At 36.2% G+C, this 22520-nt stretch overlaps 2 protein-coding genes across 2 annotated transcripts; one reads left to right on the top strand and one right to left on the bottom strand.

Moving 5' to 3' along the window:
* Positions 1–13697: 13697 nt before the first annotated feature.
* On the top strand, positions 13698–15894 carry LOC113301925 (U-box domain-containing protein 35-like). The gene is made up of 3 exons (XM_026550764.1): positions 13698–14591; positions 14727–14848; positions 15110–15894. The coding sequence occupies exons 1-3, from the start codon at positions 14150–14152 to the stop codon at positions 15656–15658; spliced, it is 1113 nt and encodes a 370-aa protein (XP_026406549.1). The 5' UTR covers positions 13698–14149; the 3' UTR covers positions 15659–15894.
* A 26-nt stretch (positions 15895–15920) lies between these two features.
* LOC113301917 (serine/threonine-protein kinase D6PKL1-like) lies at positions 15921–19944 on the bottom strand. Its single transcript, XM_026550757.1, has 3 exons — positions 19654–19944; positions 17869–18998; positions 15921–17033 (listed from the first exon to the last, which is right to left on the bottom strand). The coding sequence occupies exons 2-3, from the start codon at positions 18855–18857 to the stop codon at positions 16154–16156; spliced, it is 1869 nt and encodes a 622-aa protein (XP_026406542.1). The 5' UTR covers positions 18858–18998; positions 19654–19944; the 3' UTR covers positions 15921–16153.
* Between the last annotated feature and the right edge of the window lie 2576 nt (positions 19945–22520).

The raw sequence follows: 22520 nt of genomic DNA, 5'->3' as shown, positions 1-22520 counted from the left end.
AATCAACTCTAGTACGCAACTAGTATCGCACAAGAGGTGTGGGGATTAGGTTTCCCTGTTGTTAGAGTTCTCCCTTATATAGGCTTCAAATCTGGGTTTGATAGCTTTGAAACAAAGCAATCAATATTCACCGTTAGATGAAATCTTGATTTAAGATTCAAGCTAAGTTCGCTTAAAACCAAAGCAATATCTCTCCAACGTTAGATGGTCTTAGCTTTTTATACACAAATGAAATATACTTTCATTTAGATATGGGTAACCGTACCTAAACGTGTATATTGAGTTGGCTCAACAATAATTAACCGAAGTTAGCCATATGAACACTTTTCTATTAACCACATTCATCTAACACTTCTAGATCAAATGATAATCAAATGAATTTAATTGTGTTACTCATAGAGTTTTTTAATTGTTTATATTCTCATAGAAGTACACAGGACACAATAAAAACAAAATCGGATAGATTCAAGAGAATCAATTCATGAACATTAAGCCACGGTTTGCAAAGATTGCATTCCTTCATTTATATATGTATTTTTTTCATGAATATGAAATCATACTTAACCGATTTTAGAACATAAACCAACTTAGTTTGCAAACGGGTACGCAAACTTAAGTTCCAGACTTTGGTCTTGTTCGACAGTTCGCAAACGGGTGTGCAAACTGTCATCCCGGACCTAAGTCAGGTAAAACCGTTCGCATACTGGTATGCATACTTGTTTCCCGGACTTTAACAGTTAAAACAGTTTGCACACTGGTCTGCAAACTTGGTTTCCGGACCTGAATCATACCACAACAATTTGCATACTGGTATGCATACTGTGCTATATCCAGACAATGGTTAATTGTTTTAAACTCCCATTTCAATCATTAAAACATCCTTAGAAGACGACAATAGATGTCTCACACAAACTATTAACTTATAAGTAATTTTCAAGTGATCAAATGATCAATACGAAATATTCCGAGTCTACATCAAATGATTGTCTCACACAAATCATGTAAGATGTTTCAAGGAAATTTTCACATGATCATCTTTTGCCTCATTATTTAGTTTCCAACAAATAAATTTTTTCCAACTAAACTCGTCAAGAATAATGATGAACGTAGCTAAAGCAAAAAGCTTCCAACACATATTTCGAGAAAGATATAAGCGAGTTAAACCCATCTCGAAATATCAATATGTATAATGTAAAGTATATATAGCTATACGACTTAGTCTCAATAGGAGATAGAATAGAATAGACTTCTGAGTGATAGATAAGTTTTAGTCTCCACATACCTTTTGTTGATGAAGTTCCTCCAAGCTCTCCTCAGTAGATCTTCGTCTTCAATCGATGAACGCCGTGAAGACTAAAGCTCAACTACACATTCTATCCTAGTCCGAGACATAGCTATAAGTAGAGTAGAAATCAACTTATATTTTTGATCACCTAAACTTGACAAACAAGCCTGAGATAGCAACGCTTGCGAGTTCGACCGAGCAGTGCTCTAACAATTAGGATCCCATCATTTATTTGTCTCCCATATGCACCTTGAAAATCAGAGATAATTGTAGGCAAAACTACTTTCATTCTCTCAGCCAAAAGTTTTGAAATGATATTGTAAACACTACCAATCAAACTAATTGGCCTGAAGTTGTGAAGAGAAACCGCACAAGCACATTTAGGGATCAAAATGATGTTAGTACAATTAATCCCCCAGTCCAAAAAAATTATAGCTTCAAATTCTTAAACTACCAGCATTAAATCCTTCTTGATCACCTCCCAAGCAATTTTGCGAAATTTCATTGCAAAACCATCCTGTGCAAGACTTATTTGTTCCAAAATGTTGAACAACATTCATCACTTCCTCTTCAGAAAAAGGCTTCTCCAAATCAATACTCTCAAAATCAAGTCTTACTTTATGAGATTCAGTAAACAAATTAGAATAAAAAAACTTAGTTTCCTCGTCAATCTGCTTCTTGTCATAACACAAAAAATTACCAATTTTAAGACAATTGATACTATTCATCTTGTACTTAAAAGAAGCAACCTGATGAAAATAAGCATAATTTCTTTCTCCATCTTTCTTTAGCTCTTTGAGCAATTTTCCGGTGACATTAAGAGAAATACAAGCATGCTGTTGTATCTCAAATTCTTTGGTTCAAGGGTTCGTACCGTTCTTTTTAATTTGTCTTTTGCACCTACATAGTTAAATAGCAAAATAATTTTAGCATTATATTTCATTACCGGGATTACTTTGCATTATAAAAAAGATTGACACGCGGTACACTCCTTGAGTACCGAAGTAGTGCTCAACAATAAACTTTCACATCTGGTAATAAGTTCCAGAATGGAGAATACTTAATACTTACAAACTGAGGCACCAAAGCTACCAATACTAATGACTACTTCAAAACTCAAATACATTCAACCACTTCGTTGTCATTACAATGTACACAGTAGGTGTCACGATGTTATTCATTCCGCTAGGTTCGTTAGTTATTTGGGTTTAATCGAAAGGATAAACTATTAAACTTGTTTGTTAAAGATTGATTTCAATTGCAAGGTAAAACAAGAAAAATATAGAATTTGTTGCATTTCTTAGTCTCAGTGGAACACCAAGCATATATAAAATGAAGGAAACGATATTTATGGACCATAAAGAAAACGGGACTTGCTGAAAGGAATATGCTGCATCTTCTCATGGACACCAAAGATTTGAAGAATTGTGACATCTCAATGCTATTTGTACAGGGTCGTCAAAAGGATACCAGCGTACAGATACGGTTCCAACTTAATTGTTCATTGTAATCATTAAGCAAAGAATTTTAATTAATACTTATGCCACAACTCACATTTAATTGATAATTAAAACATTAGTCTCGCAATAACACCTGGATCAATCCGATGATCGTTATTATGCAGTGATCATTTAAAGTTGCGTTACAAGCAAATGGAATAACATTAGCAAGCAATCATCCCAAAAATAATGCAGAAGAATAACGTCGATCTTCAAGACGACAACTTATTTACTCATGGTTTTAACCGCATTGCTAGTCTGAAGAATAATAATGAAGAGAACAATATCATCGGTGCGTATAATCCGTTTATTAAACGTAGTATTAGCAACAGAGAAGGTTCATCGAGCATTAAACATCGAATTCCAGCAACAATTATTGAAGAATGTAAAGATAGTATGCGTGTTAATTCGTTGAAAACAGGTGAACGTTACAAAATATATGTAGCAATTGGGAAGAGTAAATCAAGTAAGGATGCACTTATATGGGCATTGAGACATCTTTCACATGATATTTCTTCTTCTTCGTATTCGGCGACTTTTATCTATCTTATTCATGTCTATCCTGAGCTTCTCTACATTCCAACTCCATGTAAGTTTGAATTTCCAGTTGAAAAACTTTGAGAATTTATGTCTTAATTGCTTTATGATTCATATTTAATTTGATAATTACATTCATGATGTAGTGGGGGGAAGGTGTCATAAGGATTCAGTGAATCCTCTGCTATTTGAGGATTACAAGAACGAAATGATTGAAAAGAGAAAGAAATTCATGGACGAGTTCTTGAGTCTATGTTCTCTTTGTAAGGTTAAAGGGGAGACATTGTTGATCGAGAGTAACGACGTAGCCACGGCTGTCATAGATCTCGTTCCCATTCTCAACATCAAAAAACTTGTCATCGGCACTAGCAAATCAAGTTACAGGTAGGTAGTCCATCTAATCATATTCATATTTGTACAAAATTTCGCTTTACAACAACTTACTTGCTCAACTAGAACAACATTATAATAGACAAACATGATTGCAAATAGTTATCTAGGCTTATAGCAGTCGTTGTAACTATCAATCACAAGTGTGACGGCCAGACAGTTAATGGCGTTATAGTAGCATTCCAAATATAGGTAGTATGTACGATTTCTCACTAATGTGAATGATATATGATAAACAGAAAGCTGAAGAGGCCACATGGAATAGCTGATCAGATACTGAAGGCTGCTTTACCCGATACTTGTGATATTAAGATCATAAGCCGCGGCAAGGAACTGATCGACATTGAGGATCCAGTAGATATATTTAAGGATAAGTCGTCGTTTTCTTCATCGCAAATGGGCAGCACTTCTAGTAATAGCAGCAGCGGTAAGTTCATGGATAGGGCCTTTTCACTGTCTCGAATTTTCAGCAGTCGTAGCAGCAGCAGCAGCAATGATAGTAGCGATGGCAATGCGGCTGATTCAATCCAGAATATCTCAAGTCCAAAGATGGTCTTACATAGTTACAGTTTTTCTTTCAACTGATGTAAATTTGTGCTAATATTTTCATATGTCTGGGTTACATATTTTTCCATAAAACCAAAATGAAAAAAAAAAAAAAAAAAAAAAAAAAAAAAAAAAAAAAAAGAAGAAGAAGAAGAAAGTTATACGTGTAGTGTTATTGGTTACTGGAAGGCCCAATACAAAGTCATTGTCAAAGGGCTTGTGTGTTTATGTAACCTGAAGGTGCCTTAATTAAGAATGATTTTTCAGGGACCATGGTTTTTTTGAGGGGACCATGGTTTTATTAGTCCACCTTCCTGATGTGTTTCAAAAATTGTTGTAGTAGTAGAGTTGTAAAAGTTCGTTCAAGACTTGTGAAGGTTCGATTTTTAAATTTAATAAAAATAAATATACAAATAATGTTAACAAAGTGGACGAGAGGTACTAGGATTTCACCAAATATTCAAATTCATGCGATTCACCTATTTATTCTAAACTATTATAGCTCATTCAACAAGTATTTTGACTCTATTTCTTTGCCTAAGGTAGATTCTTAAAATATTAATTATAAATCTTAAGCATGGCATATCAAAAGAATTAATCCTAAGCATAGACCATCAAACGAAATGACAATTAATTAAGAAAAATATATATTTTTTTTAAATTTTCATTTAATGCAAATAGTCAAATAAAGAATTAAATGAATTTACCGCATGATGAATTTTGGTTTCCTCCGTCGTCCCAGCGTTGGGTTTAGCTCATCATGATGAAAACACGCTCAAAAGATTTATTTATAGCTCAAATGGTGTTTACAATGGTGAGAAAATGAGAAAATAGTGTGAAACTGTAATCTGCGACGTACAAAAGGCGTCACAGAATAAACGATAAAGCCTAGGTGTTGTAGTCACTATTCCGCTGTCGCTGAAGAACTGCCGCAATTGAAGGTGAACTACGACAGTTAATAAACGACTGTCTCTGCAGGTCCGTTCTTCGTGTTCTTCATGTTCATCATCATCAGCAGCAGCAGAAACCGAGTTTGGGAAAACTCGAATTTCTTCTTCTCTGGCTCTCCTCATCCCCCCTCAGACTCTCGACACCTTCTATTATACCTTGTGAACATATTTATATGTGATTGCGACATTGAATCTCCTCCATTAACTCCAAATAATCTTCATTTTCTCGGGTTATTTTCTTTTCATTTTTATCACTGATATTGATATTCACGCGTTCTGAAGCTTCCATATTGTCATATTTAACTTCTTCACACTCCAAATAGTGGTTAGGTTCTTCCAAACACGAGCAACACACGTCTAACTCGCTGTAATCCCGTGAATATTTTCTTCAGTGTACGTGTTGCCCTGTTTTCTTCTCACGGATTTTTCAGCCAAATTCGATCGAAACAAACACCCATAATAGCTTTGTTAGGACATATCACAACTACCCATGAAGTTTCAGTGATTGAATCAGACAAAAACTCCTCCAAAATCCGATCGAAAACTCTGCCATTGTTGCTGCCATTTTTCCCGCCTTTTTTCATTTTTGAATTTTGGGAAGAAAATGTCCTCCCCCTAATCCTGTACGGGTGTCCCTTTAGCACTTGCCCTGGGGTGCAAATAGTATTTTTGGGCGTAAATAGTAATTTTTCTGGGATTCCTTCAGCGCATTTCTGGGGTGCCTTTAACACATTTCGGGGGTGTAAAACACCACTTTTCGAGCCAATTTCGCCGCAAGAGCTTATTTTTCCAAAAACATCTACAAAAACATAAAACACCATAATATGTACGAAATCGAGTACTAACAATACAGAACATTGAGGACAAATTAGACACAAAAATGTGTCTATCAAATACCCCCAAACTTATTATTTGCTAGTCCTCGAGCAAAACTAATAAAAAATAAAACCGAGTTAATCTCGGGAGGGTTTACCAGAGGTGTACCCAGAAAACCATTACTTCTAATTGGTCACAAGTAACGAAAGAGCTATGAGGACATACATATTCTCAATCTATCTCCAAGTAACTAGAATGCCAGAGAAATTAAAGGTGTCAGCTCTAAAGCTGACTGAAGAAAAGGGGAGACACATCCGCAACACTGCTAGTTAAAGAGATATCCGCTACACAGCTAGATAAACATTGTAAGATGCGTCCGCTGCTTTACAGTTGGATAAGATTAGGAGAGAGATAAAGATGAGAGGGACATCTGCTACACAGCTGGACTAATTACGTGTGATGAGTTAAACCAGTGCTAGAAAGATCTTGTGCCAGATTAAAAGCGGACTAACAAAGCAATGTATCTTTCTTCGACTCTCTCATAGTGCTCAGTAGAAACAACGTCTTCTTCGGTCTTCAACTGTTGATGATAAACTATCGAACCTCATAGAACCTTGACAATTAACTCTTCTCTTCGATTTCTTCCTTGACTTATAAATTTCTACTTCCCTTTGGCCTTATTGAACAAAACGTAACGATGATTTTTTTCATTTTTTTTTTCATTTTTTTTTTCATTTTTTTTTTTCATTTTTTTTTTTTTGGAAACAAAAATTACAAGACAACAATTTACATGGCCATGAGAGAAGGACTTTCAAAACTTGGGTCTTCGCAACTTGTGATGTCTTGGTATCATGGATTCTAACAACTTATATCATTTTCTCTTATAACTTCAACTTTGATTTTTGAATTATTCTTTTCTATTGTTGCTTCTAAACCTAAAACGTCTTCAACTTTCTTCATAGATTTTGATGTCGCTCCGCTTGTTGATGATGATAAGTTTCTACTGAGAGAGAGTCGCAATCCAGTAACTAAGACTACATTGTGAGGTTGCTTTGTCTTTCTGGCATTTCCTGAACTTGCCTTTGCATCATGTATGGTTAGGTCCATCACGGTTACCCTCTAAAAGGAACAAGTTCTCTCCTGAATTTAAGGATCTCAATGTCTTTTTCTCTAATGTCTCAAAAAGTTGTTATCCCTAGCATTCCAATTTCTATTTTTTCGGTGAGAAACAGTATATAAACTTAGCTAACCGGATACCATGTGACGCTAGAAGTTTCAAAAGTGCAACTAAAAAGTTCTTCCCCACCCCCAAACTTAAATCTAACATTGTCCTCGATGTTCTAAAGATAAAATTAAAAGCATGAACAAGGAGAAACTATTACCACTTGAGGGAAAAGAAATAAGGAAGAATATTACCGTGTCGCATGAAAATGGGTTACCTCCCAAGAAGTGCTAAGTTTAAAGTCTTCATCCAGACATCGGAAGGAATTATTCACCTCATAGTATCATACAAAAGTAGCCGGAATAACTGTGGGTCATCTAGATCAAAAAGTGCTAACCACAAGAAGAGGAAACTGCAACAGACCAAGAAGATACCGAACATACCCTTGTTTAAAACAACTACAACTAGTTTTGGTTCAGGTTCAGGCTCTATGAAAGGGTCTAGATAAAATATTTTCATGGACTGCATTTCCTCATAGCTAAGATCCGATTCTGGTATTAGAGTCTGGAAAAACTCAAGTAAAAACTTAGAAGCACATAATAATAACCTAAATGATTGTGGATCCTTAAATTCAATCAGGTTTGACTCACACAGCTGACCACAAAGAAAGAGGTGGTCTTCCTTAAGCAAATGTGTCGACCCTACTCTCCTAAAGTAATTAGGTTTAGTCTCAAAACTTAATAACCGACACATCTGAAAATCATATGTTCCCACAATTGGAAGAAAAGTTTTTGGTGGGAAAACAAAGTAAATTTTGATATGATAGCCTGGGTTAACCACATCAACCAGAGGATGGGTTTCTAACAACTGAATTCTCCTATGGACACAACTAGGTTCAGGAAAAAGTGTATGAAGATAATCTTGTAAGATGGCTGAGGCACAAATTTCAAGTCCCGACTGAGGGATCTTTGTAAGAGCTAAAGGTATGGCACAAGGGGAATGATAATCACCCCCAAACTTAGATTTTTGGGTATCTCTAGATAGACTAGCTACAATTTCATTAATTTCTAAATCGTTGGAATCCTGAAAATAGTCAATTGCTTCTTCTAGGTTATACTCAAGTGACGCATCCTCACTCATATTTAATAGCTCTACGAGTTCATTTTCTTCGTCTAAGACCATTGTTTCTAAATCGCTAGACTCTAAAACAATATTCTCAAAATAAACTCGTTCCTCTAAACCATTATCGACTTCGTAATCAAAAGGAAATACTACATCATCTAAAGAGGTGGTATCTCTAATCAAATGCTCGTCCTTTTGAATAGGTGAATAATCATTAAAATTATCGGGATTTGAACCAGAAATAACACTATCATCATAAAGTTCATTTAGAGTAACAAATTCCTGATCACTATGCCTACAAATTTCAAATTCTCCATCAACACTATCCACATCATAATAACATGAAAATGGTTGAACCTCATCTAAAGTAGTGTTACCAATTCTAACCTCGTCATCTTGATAAAAATTATCCTTATTTTCACGGGTGATATAGGAAAGAATGTATTGGAAATCAAGAGTAATTCAAGCAGTTCTTCCTTTCGTCTCTAATTTAAGCCTACGTGTTGACTCAGCAAACTCACATGTTGACTCATTTAACTTACGCATTGACTCAAGTATCTTACGTGCTTCATCGAGAGGAGAGGAATTATAAGAATCTTGCTCGTATGACCGGTGGGCATCTGGATAGTAATTGGGCTCACCATGGTATGACCCATATCCTTCAAAAGGATGGCGTTCCCAACCATTATTCCCAACATGGTCATAAAAATGATGATGTCCATATTCAAATTCAGGTCGATATTCATTGTATTGGCTTCTATCATACCAGTTCGACATTCTTAATTGCAAGGGAATTCTACATAATCACAAACAAGGCTGACTCGACCAAATCAAACCTATAAAATCTAGCAAACAACAAGCATGATGGATCCACTTAGATTGTTTCTAGACCAGCTTCTAATCTTTCGAAAAGGAATTCGTTACAATCTGAGCAAACCTCTCTGGAATCAATCCGAGTTTAAGTAAGTTGAATTGAGACGAGAAAGCTGCGAGGAGCTTTGATACCCAAGGTCTCATCGGTATTATAAGGCGGCGCAGTCACGCATTCAACTCGCAGAAACCATCATGAACTTCAAAGTATGCTCAAAAGAGTAACCAATATTTTTCGAATGACTTTCCTATTAAGCTCGTTACCCTATAGGTCTCGTTCTAGTCAAAATTTTAAGCTTAGGTTCGCGTTTGGTTTCGTTTTCCTAAGGCGGGCAAGAAGGAAACGGTGATGAAATCCGAGTCCTTATTTTAATTTGGCCAGGCCTTGCCCTTTACTAGGCAATTAAAACAACCGTATTCAAATCCTCAGCATATATTCACCTTAAGGCATACAATAAACCCGCTGACAGGGGATTCGCGGGTGTTTCGAAAGCTTACCTCCCGTACCAGACGGGCGTAGAACCGCTGAAGTCGACTCGGGCCACGACTCCTATGTCATGTGTGAACCCGAGGGGCCGAGACGATATTGTAATCGTCGTCCTTCCCTGCAAACAATTCTATATTTAATGTACCCTTCCTTAGGGTTTTAAAAAAAAAAAATTGTCCAAGTCCAAAGTCCAAATAAAGTGCAAAAGAAAAGAAAAAATAATAATAATAATTACAAAAAACGGAAGGTCTCTAAAAAAAAATTCTCTCTCTTTTTTTTTTTAATTTTTTCTTTCGCTCTTTTTTTTTTGCTTTGTCTTTTTCCTTCTCTTTTAGCTTTAAGCTTTGATTCCAAGTCTTTAGTATCCAACTTCAAACCTGTAATACAAAGACACACCCAAAGAAATGTAAAAAGAACAAATGAAATAAAAAAAAAAACTAAAAATTCTACCTAAGCACAAATCCGCGTCGGCGACGCCAAAAATTTGATGTGTTTCAAAAGTTGTTGTAGTAGTAGAGTTGTAAAAGTTCGTTCAAGACTTGTGAAGGTTCGATTTTTAAATTTAATAAAAATAAATATACAAATAATGTTAACAAAGTGGGCGAGAGGTACTGGGACTAGGATTCCACCAAATATTCAAATTCATGCGATTCACCTATTTATTCTAAACCATTATAGCTCATTCAACAAGTATTTTGACTCTATTTCTTTGCCTAAGGTAGATTCTTAAAATATTAATTGTAAATCTTAAGCATGGCATATCAAAAGAATTAATCCTAAGCATAAACCATCAAACGAAATGACAATTAATTAAGAATTTTTTTTTTTAATTTTAATTTAATGCAAATAGTCAAATAAAGAATTAAATGAATTTACCGCATGATGAATTTTGGTTTCCTCCGTCGTCCCAGCGTTGAGTTTAGCTCATCATGATGAAAACACGCTCAAAAGATTTATTTATAGCTCAAATGGTGTTTACAATGGTGAGAAAATGAGAAAATGGTGTGAAACTGTAATCTGCGACGTACAAAAGGCGTCACAGAATAAACGATAAAGCCTAGGTGCTGTAGTCACTATTCCGCTGTCGTTGAAGAACTGCCGCAATTGAAGGTGACCTACGACAGTTAATAAACGACTGTCTCTGCAGGTCCGTTCTTCGTGTTCTTCATGTTCATCATCATCAGCAGCAGCAGAAACCGAGTTTGGGAAAATTCGAATTTCTTCTTCTCTGGCTCTCCTCAGCCCCCCAGACTCTCGACACCTTCTATGATACCTTGTGAACATATTTATACGTGATTGCGACATTGAATCTCCTCCATTAACTCCAAATAATCTTCATTTTTTCGGGTTATTTTCTTTTCATTTTTATCACTGATATTGATTTTCACGCGTTCTGAAGCTTCCATATTGCCATATTTAACTTCTTTACACTCCAAATAGTGGTTAGGTTCTTCCAAACACGAGCAGCACACATCTAACTCGCTGTAATCCCGTAAATATTTTCTTCAGTGTACGTGCTGCCCTGTTTTCTTCTCACGGATTTTTCAGCCAAATTCGATCGAAACAAACACCCATAATAGCTTTGTTAGGACATATCACAACTACCCATGAAGTTTCAGCGATTGAATCACACAAAAACTCCTCCAAAATCCAATCGAAAACTCTGCCGTTGTTGCTGCCATTTTCCCCCCCTTTTTTCAATTTTGAATTTGGGAAGAAAATGTCCTCCCCCTAATCATGTACGGGTGTCCCTTTAGCACTTGCCCTAGGGTGCAAATAGTATTTTTGGGCGTAAATAGTAATTTTCTGGGATTCCTTCAGCGCATTTCTGGGGTGCCTTTAACACATTTTGGGGGTGTAAAACACCCCTTTTCGAGCCAATTTCGCCGCAAGAGCCTATTTTTCCAAAAACATCTACAAAAACATAAAACATCATAATAAGTACGAAATCGAGTACTAACAATACAGAACATTGAGGACAAATTAGACACAAAAATGTGTCTATCACTTCCCTATAATGATAAGGGGTGTCCTAAAACGTTGAAATGACTAACCTACCCTTAACCTAATTTAATTTAAAACCAACCTAATAACCACCTATATATATACAACCACCACCTCTTCCCACCACCGCTGATTACCACCACCACCACCTACGATTATCACCACCACCAACCACCGATTACCACCACCGCCGCCGCCCACCACCGCCGATTACCACCACCACCACCTCTGATTATCACCACCGCCAACCACCGATTACCACCACCACCTCCTCCCACCACCACCACCACCGCCCATTTAAGAAATGTAACAACATCAATGCAATCACAATTAAGTTCGGTTACATAATAATTTTATCGAGTATAAAAGACGCCAGCCGCAACCTGATTCTGCCATGGGACCACTCCGGAGGTATTTTCCAACAAACCCTTCGCTTTAATTTGATTTTGATTGCTTCAATGGAATAGAAATCATCAAAATAGGGTTTTAATAGGAGTTACAGAGCCATGTTCGGTTAGATCGATTTTCCAAGAAACCCTAGTTTACTAACCTAACTTCTTGAAAATGAAGAACACGAAGAACAGTTCGGTTCTATTGGATTTAAAACTAAGTCACCGAACTCTCTGTTCGGTTGTTTCGCAAAAAAAATTTAAAATTACAAAGTAACCGAACTCCACCCTTAGAACCGAAAAAAAAAACAAATCCAGTCTAACCGAACTGTGTTGTTGTGGCCACTATGTTGAGTTCCAAAATAACCGAACTTAGCCAATAAAGTTCGGTTTGTTCGCAAAATTTTTTAAAACTACAAAGTAACCGAACTTAGCCAATAGATGCTGGAACTTCACATTTTTGTTTGTTTGTTAAGTTCGGTAACTTCACAATTTTATCGCAGAAATCGAACTCAGAGTTCGGTTGGTTAGCTGTTAGGTTCAAGTTTGCGAAAGAACCGAACTTTGTAAACTTATATACTCTTATATTACGTAAAGTTCGGTTAGATCAAAAGTGCATGCAGTTTGCGAACCAACCGAACATAACGCTGTAACTCCTAGAAATTATTAGAGAGTTCGGTAACCTGCGTGTTTGGAACAAGTAACCGAACTACACTTTCAGATGAGTTCGGTTACTTGTTCATCTCACAGGGCAACCGAACTACAGCTTCAGATGAGTTCGGTTACTTGTTCTTCATATAAAGTAACCGAACTGTTCAAAATCCAGTTCAAATCCGGATCATTTTGAAGATTAACAAATATTCTAGGAGAAGATGGAGATGAAGAATCAGATGAGTTTTCATCATTTGAATACTCAAACTTAGTGAATTGGAAAAAAAATTATTTTCCATGTTTTTCTCCTTCATCTTCTCTAACTCTACTCTCTCAATAATTCTACTCAATTAATAATAAACTCATCTTTTAATTTAATCTCATTAATTATTTTTAACTAAATCATTCACTAATCATAACCTAAAATTAATTAAGAGGATAGATTATGTATTAAATAAATAACTAGATATGGGGTGACCTAGAATTACTTCTAATGCCTTTACCCAAAATAAAATCTTGGTCCCAAGAAAAGACCATGACCCCTAAAAAATCGTTATTAGTTAAGTTGAGAAGGCCATTTTGAACATTGTTTTGTTTTCATGACATGTATAATCTCTTACTAATTTGTTGGATGACATTTAACTCCAATTTCAACAAGTTGCATCGCTGGAGTTGGACTTGGGATTGCTGGTTCCTGATCAAACCTATACGACAAATACTGGTAGATAAGATAATGATATGAATCCGCGGGATTCCCTCAGGATATCCAGATTCCCGCATTTGTTTATATCATAGACATAACTTGCAACTACTACTTACTCGGAAGGAATTCAATTATTCACATTTTTTATTCCTAATTTTCTCCTTTGAAAACCATACATTGTGACATCAACATATATAATAATATGCTAATTCAATATATTAGCAAGGGATTAAACGCAAGAGAAAGAAAAGATCAATGTGAAACCTACTAGAAGTTTTGCGAGCTTGTAAAAAAGCACTTAAACGTTAGATCTTCAACACGTCGAGTGATGTGCCAAATTCGAGGATTAAGATCTGTCCAAGTTTACGTCTCACTTTCAGTTCTCATTCACTGTATTTGTCTCCTTGGACAGTGAAGGAAAAAAATCAAAGTTCTTCTGGAGCCGCAGAGGAATAGTCAAACGCAAATATCTGTCAGGGATTTGGGTGGTAGCCACTCCCAAACAAATAATTGCCGAACCACCGTACTAAAGATTATTCGCATCATTCTATTGATGAAAACGCTGTTCAAAACGTACAATCAGCAGTTTACCTACAAAAATACAAGTCGTAGGTAGAAATCAAAGCAATTAAGAAATCAACGGTCAATGCATAAGTGACCTCGTCCTTGGATCAGAAAATCGTTAAGGAAAACAAAAACAGAAAAAGAAACTTGATCTCCTCCCGGTGAGAGTTCAAAATGAATGGAACAAAACCGAATGGCAAAGATCAAATCAGGGACGACGAATACGAGATTGATGATAAACTTTATACAAACGGATTTAACAGCATATATGAAACAGGCAGTAATAGTAGTAGTTGCAGTGAGATAGAAGAAATCGATGAAGATAATAATAATAATAATAATAATAATAATTCAAGTATCCGGAGAGAAACAAACAGAATTGGATTTCTTTCATTTAACGATAAGCACCGTGGAATACCAGCAACAATCGAGGAAGGATCGTTTGAAGGAGTTGGTGTAACTTTATCTGGAGCACAAAATATATATGTAGCAGTTGGAGGGAAATTGAATTCCAGCTTGGATGCACTCAGATGGACTTTGAGACACCATCCTTCCACGATGAGAACCATCAATCTTATCCATGTCTTTCCGGAAGTCAGCTTTATTCCGAGTCCATGTAAGTGTTGCAGCTCTTTGCTTTTCTTTTTGGTAATTTTGGTGTCTCGACTTAGTTGCTTTAAAAAAAAATTTGGAGGGTGTATTTCTAATGTGACATTATCTGCTTTTGTGGGACTTCTATGCATGCTGATAGTTGGTGGGAGAGTTCCTAAAGATCAAGTGAGTCCAGAGGAGCTGGAAAACTACATGTCCCATCAAAGCCATAAGAGAAGGGAATTCCTTCAGAAATTCTTGGATGTCTGCTCTGTTTTCAAGGTACATAATTTTACGATAGGAAATGCTTCTATGAGCAGCGCCATTGGCCAAGGCTTTTTGGAGTACTGAGATTAGTCTTATACACGGAAAAAAGGCTTATCGGCTTCACATTTCTGTGTTCATGATCTCAGTCCCACTTAGCTGTTGAGATCTGAATCCAAAAGTGTGCCTATAAAGGCATGGCTGTATATGCTATTAAACTCAGCTTAGACTATTAATAATGTTATGTGACACTCTTTTTATATTCGTATTCCGTACTAGGTTACAGTAGAGACGCTGTTGATCGAGAGCAACAATGTAGCGAAGGCTGTGGCAGATCTCATTCTCATTCTCAACATTAAGAAACTAGTTGTCGGCACTTCTAAATCCAGTTACAAAAAGTTGAAGAAAGCAAACGGAATTGGAGATCAGATACTCAAAAGTGCATCAGATGCATGTGATATCAAGATAATAAACAATGGCAAGGAACTAGCAATCACCGAGGAGACAATGACACCGGCTGGTGAATCCCCTGCATCCACACCAAGGAGCAATAGCGGTGTCATTGATGAGACCAAGACAATAACAGTTAATGGTCAATCATCGGCATCCCCTTTGCGACGTAACAGCAGTGTCATTGATGAGACGAAAACAATAACAGTTAATGGTCAATCATCGGCACCCTCTTCGCGGCGTAACAGCAGACCCTCTTCACGTCGCAACAGCAGCAACAATGTTCTTGCTGATTTTGACCTTGACGACCTTGTAAAAGGCTCAGGCTCCCTTTCTCCATTTAGCTGCTTTGCTTCCAAATTCTGTCTCAAGCAATGATTTCACTCATTGGTGTGGAACTGCAATATTGCATAGGTTGGTAATCGTGTGGGTAACTTGAAGGTTGCCAACCTCAGGGGACCCTGCAATTTTTCTACAGTGTATTTGTGTTCTGAAAAACACTGCTTTGTTGGCAGAGAGTACAGTTACAGTGTTGTTGTATTTACCACAATATATATATACAGAGTTGGCCTATCGCATTAAGGCAACATTCCATTTTAAATTGTAAAAAAAATACTAGTATGAAGCTTGTTTACAGTTGAAGACAATAACAAGTAACCGGATGATTATAGATCTGAGAAGATTTCTTTTGAACATTTTTAGCTTCTGCAACTACAATTTCTTTTCAACATTATGCTCAACAACAATAACAAGGAACTCACCATCTTCTAACAGTATAAGAAGAACCCTTGACCACTAAAACGTTAATAAAAAACCCTTCCCGTACCCCCGACTACTACAAACAAATACAATGTCATTAAGTTTTATAAATCACTAAAAGAAATCAAATTCAAGATAATTGTCATTACTTTTCTCCGTTGGAGCAGTAGGAACCACAGGCTTTTCGCTTGTTGATGCCGTTGGAACAACCGGGATCCTCTCGAGCTCAACCGGTTTCGGAATCTCTGGTGGACTGGCACAACGTATTAAAGCCCAATTCACACCTTCAAAGAAGGGGTGTTGCTTGATTTCAGTTGCACCACGCTTGTACGCCAGACGGTGCTGGGGCTCCTTCACAAGAAGCCCTCTTATCAGATCTCTTGCTTGGAAACTAACCCCTGGCGACTCTGGAAAACGAAGTGGCTGACCCACAACATTGAATAATGTTGCTCGATTTCCTGATCCTTTGAATGGAGTTTTACCAAACAAAAGCTCGTATAGAAAAATACCATAAGTCCACCAATCTACTGCACTCCCATGGCCCTCGCCTTTGATGATCTCTGGTGCCAAGTATTCATGGGTGCCCACAAATGACATTGACCGGGTCCCTGTAGGCTCCGCAATGAGCTCGGGCAAGGGACTGACTTGGTTACCAATCTCATTTTTAGGCTTGCGCTCTTTCTTGGATTTGCTCGAGAAGAAACGGGGGCCAAAGCATGTTGTGGGGGCTACACAGGATGGCTGGATACATGATGGTTCTATGCAAGCTGGTTGAACACAATACGCGGGGTTCTTGCGGAATGGATCAGATGACTCAAGAAATGCAGTTTTCACGAGAGTTGGGCTGACAGAACAGCGAAGGGAAAGGTCAAAATCTGAAAGCATTATGTGACCGTCTTCCCTCACTAAGACATTTTCTGGCTTAAGGTCACGGTAGATAATTCCAAGCATGTGAAGGTACTCCAAAGCAAGAAGGACCTCTGCCACATAAAACCTGCACAGTGTAATCAAAATAATATCAATTCACCCCACCCATCAAAGCACACAAACACAGAAGGAAAAAAAGCGCACACACAATAACATGATTTACAATTTATACGATTTGGAGAATTATAACATCAAAAAAATTGGCTGTAGACTGGAATCAAGCTGCAGTACTAGAGAAGAAAAATCAAAGAGAAACCCATTATCTAAGTCCCATGGTATACCCTTCTCTTCAAAGTGGTCAGGTGTTTCAGAAGTGCGAGCCTGCTCCTATAATTCCTATCATGGTACTCCACCAACATTTATCAAAAGAATGTCAATGCCTTGAAACAGATTAACAAGTTAAAGTCAAGGCAATGACGACAAACTCATATTCAGCTTCAAGCACTCAGGTGCTACTGTTTATTTGAAATGGATAAATGAAGGTAACAACCTATCCTTCATGGTCTGCCTGTGCCGTGATATTACTAGGAAACAATATTAACCTTCCTTATCTCAAAACTACATGTTACATTCAGGTCTTTCAAAATTTCATTTTTCAATTACTCATGTACGCTATACTCTAGAAGCTTCTCCTTTCTGCTCTCATGACATATTTACTTTTCTTGGGTGGCTCACTGCCTCTGTAAGTAAACTAAACTAAGGAACAGACAAACACACCAATGAGCAAGGGGTATTTAGTACACTCCCTAACATCTAAATATGTGATGATGAACATTTAAAGCAGGACTTATGTAGGGAATAACAAGTTGATCTAAGATATGGCCAGGTTTTCTAGGTTTCTAACTAATTAACTAAAAAAAAAAAAAAATTATCACAAGGGAAAGCACAATGTGGAAACATACTTCACAGCCTGTTCAGAAAAGTGTTTTCCAGGTTGCCTCTGCCGAAGGGTATGCAAATCACCACCAGGGCAAAATTCCATAACCAAACACGAAAACTTTTCTGTCTCGAAGTGTGTATATAGTGTTGGAAGGAATGGATGGTCCAGACATTGTAGTATTTCCCGTTCTGTTTGTGCTCGAAGAAGCTTCTTACGGCTTGCTAAAGATCCTTTGTCCATAACCTTCATGGCAAAATAACTTTTAGTTCCACTCAATTCTGATAGATAAACACTTCCAATATCTCCACATCCCAATCTTTTGAGCAATCTAAAATGGCTTAAACCCAAGGCTCCCTCTCTTACTCGGACAACTTGAATTGCTTCCCATCTCGAATCATTTGCTTTGTGAGGTTTGCTAACACTGCTGCTCATGCTGCTACAGCTGCTTTCATCACTTACATCACTACTTGTGCTTCCTCTACACATACTACTCTTCCCACTCTCAACTAAATCGGTGCGGTCACTGATCTTGGCACTTCCACTAGTCTTGCTGAGACTGCTCGTTCCACCACTCACTTTCGCTGACCCAGGAGGGGTATCTTTTGCACTACCTAGTTCAGAAATTTTCTTTTCTTGATCTTCACTACCACTTTCTAGTGACATCCTTGTTTCTTTTACTCCAGGGTCTACTTGGGGCAGTGATTGTTTGAGACCTTCTAAAGAAGCATTTAAACCTATTTTATCAGATATAGGATCAGCAACCTCCTTTTTTACAGGATTCGATTTTGTTTGGTCTTCTAATACCTCTTTAGTAACCTCTTTTCCCACAACTTGCCTGACAGATCTTGGTGATTTTCTTGGCGTAGCTGGTTCTGATTTACTCGTTGGTTTAGCAACCTGTAAAGGCGCTGGCCTACGAGAGTTCAGCTTCGGCTCTACTACTTGTTGTTTAATAGCTGTTTTCTGCTGTAGTTCGGAGTGAGCTCTGGCACCTGATTTTGAAGCCATCATATATGTTACAATACAAAGTCTTTTCTACATAAAATTTGATAAAATCCCTTGTTTACTAGCCAGTTTGCTCTCCATGAGCTGCACAGAAAGAGCTTTTGTTTAACCCCATAAACAGAAGCTTTAACTTGGCTAGGATGATATCTGCAATTAATCAGATAAGAGATAATAATAACAATTAGTTTGAATCAAAAATGAAACAAAAAAATACAAATTAATCATACCATATAATCAGATCAAGACAATAGAGTTCACCAGATAAAAGTAGATCTAGAAAACTGACAAGTAATCATATATTCCAACACTGAACCAAAAATTAAAAATGATCATGGAGTTCATGAGGACTGAGAGAAGCCATGTTCCTAAGAAATGAACAATAGATCCATCATGTATACAAGAGATCAAAAATTCAAAATCAGCCCTTGAAAAATCACCATAAATTAAAAACTCACCCGGGAAAACAAAGATTAAAGAGTACAATCTTAGAATAGGCTAATACTTGACGTTTGAATGAATGTCCCAATGAGAAACAAAAAAGCCATAAAACAAGAAATCTTAACTACAAAATTAAAATAAAGAGAAAACCAAACAGATGAACAAGATTCAAGGACCGATGAAGTAACTAATCTAGATCTCAAGCATCATAAACCAGAAAACGATAATCTCATATAAAACCCTACCATCATAACTCAGCAGATCCAAAAACCCCCACAAACAAAAAAATGTAGAATTGAGAAATACTTAATCACACTAAACTGATTAAGCAAAAGATTTTCAGAAAAAAGATTAAAATGAGTACCTGAACTTGAAAGATCAGAACTTTAGGATTTGCTTTTCAAAAAAAGAGGAACCCAGAGCTTAAAAATTAGCGATAGAGAAATTTATAGAGAGAGAGGGAGAGGGGGGGAAAGAAAGCAATGAAGTTTGTGTTGTTCTCACTGAGTTCTCCTCCTCACCTGATAATATCTCTCCTGTGGTCAGAAAGAGAGAGTTGTCTGTGGGAGTTCTCAAAGAGGGAGAGAGAGAGAAAGGGTAAAACTAAGCTCAAGCTTTTTTGATTCAATAATGTCGTTGTTGGTTTTGGTTCCCAAAACAAAAGGGTCCGAATCAAGCTATTGGATGACTCTTCATTTCATGTCCCCAAACTGTTGTCGTTCGTATCCTTGTTATATCTTCGTGTGTCCTACAATTTTAAGCCAACTTGATATGTGCCAAAACAAATTCTATCCAGAATCTTTTTTTGTTTTTGTACATATCATTTTCAAACAAAATTTTCAACTATTTTGCAGTGCGCTATAGTACTTTCAAATTCCAAGAAAAATTACCAATCCAGTTAATATAAAGATGAGGGTTATTTTGTTTCGTATGAATCCGGTAACATCCAATAAAATTTATCGGTGTCACTGTAATACGATGGTGAAATTACTGGGATGATGATATCATTGATCTGAGTTCGAAACTCGTCAGCACCAAATTATTTACCGATCAAAAAAAGAAAAAATATATAAGACTTGATATCCCTCTAGCTGGTATGGTATTTTGAAGCTATTATGGTGTCTAAATCTTGTCAGGTAAATTTTGAGAGTTTGGGCTCACTTATTCAAGTTTATAAGAGAGAAATAAGGATTAATGCTAAGACAATGACTTAACATCAAAGCCTAATCCGGTGATTGAATAAATAGATAAATGGATAGATTATTTGTTGATCCTAATATATTTACTTTGAGCAGATTTCATTTTAAGGCTTAGTTTGGTATTGTTGTGGCTTTTATAAAAGCACTTTTCTGGTGTGTGTTGTTGTGCTGTGAGAAAAAAACAGTTACACGTTTGGTAAAATATTAATTAAAGTTAAACTGATTAAAATTGTTACTATTATTATGATTGTTACTATTATTATGATTGTTAAAAAAAATTATTTTACTTAACCAATTTTTAGTATATATATATATTCAAACAAAAAATCAAACTAAAATTAGGTAAATATTTAATATTTGTCTTTATTTTTATTTTTGACAAATTAAATGAAATGGTATCATAAAATAGTTTGAAAAAAATATAATAATATTTAAAGAATAAAATATAAGAAATAAAAATTGACTGTATATATATTTAAGGGTAATTTTTGTCACTTACAAAATAAAATAGGGATAAAAAGTATAAATCAAACATTAAATTTTGGTGGGACCAAAGCTTATGATTTTGTAGCTTTTAAAAGCTCCTCCTCTCTGGCTTCTAAAAATTGAAAAATTTGGGAAGTGCTTTGGGTAAAAAGCACTTTGATTTTTTTTTACCAAACAACAATTTCATAAGTTATTGACATGTATAGGTTTTAAAAGTACTTTTGGAAAAATAAAAACATTATCAAACTCAGCCTAATACTGTGGCAAATCATTGGGTGATGATATCACTGACCTGAATTTGAAACTCATAAGCACCAACCTTTTTATCGGTAAAAAAAATATTTCTACCTTTTGTATTTTTGTTAAATTGTTTGGTTTTCCTTTTAACAATCCAAATATGGTCATTTAACTTGTTTTTGTGTACCTTCCTGAACATTAAAAGAAAAAAATTATATCGGTTGAATTTTCGGACCCATGGAGAGACCTTAATGATGATGATGGTAATAAACTGGTAGTCTAAACTTTTGACGTTATTGTTCTGGTAATAATTTTGATTTCAATCCTAGATTAATATATGAGGTTAGTTTCCTTTTCGGAAAGAAAAAACAATGAAAAATAAAAAGTGATTAACAGCAACAGATTTATACTTAATTCCTGTAAAATCAGCTCTTAATTGTTATTGTTTATTTTAAAATCGCACTATTTGCTTCGGGAAACTAAAATGCTAAATGAACCGAGCAACGTGAACTTCACCAAAATCGATAGACACTAACCATCCCATGTTGTTAATCTTGGGTGGAAAGTGGGACCCACGACATAAATATGGGTCTATCGGTTTTTGTGGAGTTTACTTTTCTACGTCCAGAATTGTATTGGAAGAACAAACACACAATTTGTAGGACAGTACAAGGAGGAAGTAAAGACAGGAAATAACAATAGCCAACCAAGGAACTGAAAATGACAATGAGACCCGTGAGAAAGTACACACTATACCTGAAATACCCTCATTAACAGGTTGTTGTCTCTATTCTATTTTATTCTGCTTTTTCTTTGGATGGTATGTTCAGAAATACATTTCATCTCCAACTCCTTAAATAATTCCATTTTTGTTATTCATGAAACGTACACTGTTTTTCACTTAACAAACGAAAACTTGTAACTACTTTTAGGGTTCCACTGTAAGAACAGTTGTGTAATGGAGTTCCACTATGAGTCTTTTTACCTTTAAAATGTGAAACCAAATCTGTCACTGTAATTACAACCACTGAGCTGCAATTCCTTTCTTTTTGTGGATAATTGAAGAAGCTTTATACAGCTAAACCTATTAAATGTCGAGTTTATGGTTATGGACCCTTCACATCATGCAAGAAGTGTAACAGAAGTATTATTGTGTACTTGATTCACATTAATTTGTATTTAACTCATTTTTCGGCCCGAACAATTAAACACAGTGTCAAAGCCCTAAACCTTGTGCTTAAGCGTTTACAGGGTTCGATGGGTTACTCATGAAAAAACTAGCATTCGGTATTGACTCTGTCTATGAAGA

Source organism: Papaver somniferum, chromosome 1 (genome assembly GCF_003573695.1).
Source record: "Papaver somniferum cultivar HN1 chromosome 1, ASM357369v1, whole genome shotgun sequence".
Taxonomy (NCBI): Eukaryota; Viridiplantae; Streptophyta; class Magnoliopsida; order Ranunculales; family Papaveraceae; genus Papaver; species Papaver somniferum.
Note: the sequence above shows the minus strand (reverse complement) of the source record. Positions and strands in the feature narration are given on the sequence as shown.

Coding starts and splice junctions, on each gene's coding strand:
- LOC113301925 (XM_026550764.1), top strand. CDS start 14,150: ATGAATGGAACAAAACCGAATGGCAAAGATCAAATCAGGGACGACGAA. Junction 14,592..14,726: donor CAGCTTTATTCCGAGTCCAT/GTAAGTGTTGCA, acceptor GCATGCTGATAG/TTGGTGGGAGAGTTCCTAAA. Junction 14,849..15,109: donor ATGTCTGCTCTGTTTTCAAG/GTACATAATTTT, acceptor ATTCCGTACTAG/GTTACAGTAGAGACGCTGTT.
- LOC113301917 (XM_026550757.1), bottom strand. CDS start 18,857: ATGATGGCTTCAAAATCAGGTGCCAGAGCTCACTCCGAACTACAGCAG. Junction 17,034..17,868: donor TTTTCTGAACAGGCTGTGAA/GTATGTTTCCAC, acceptor TACACTGTGCAG/GTTTTATGTGGCAGAGGTCC.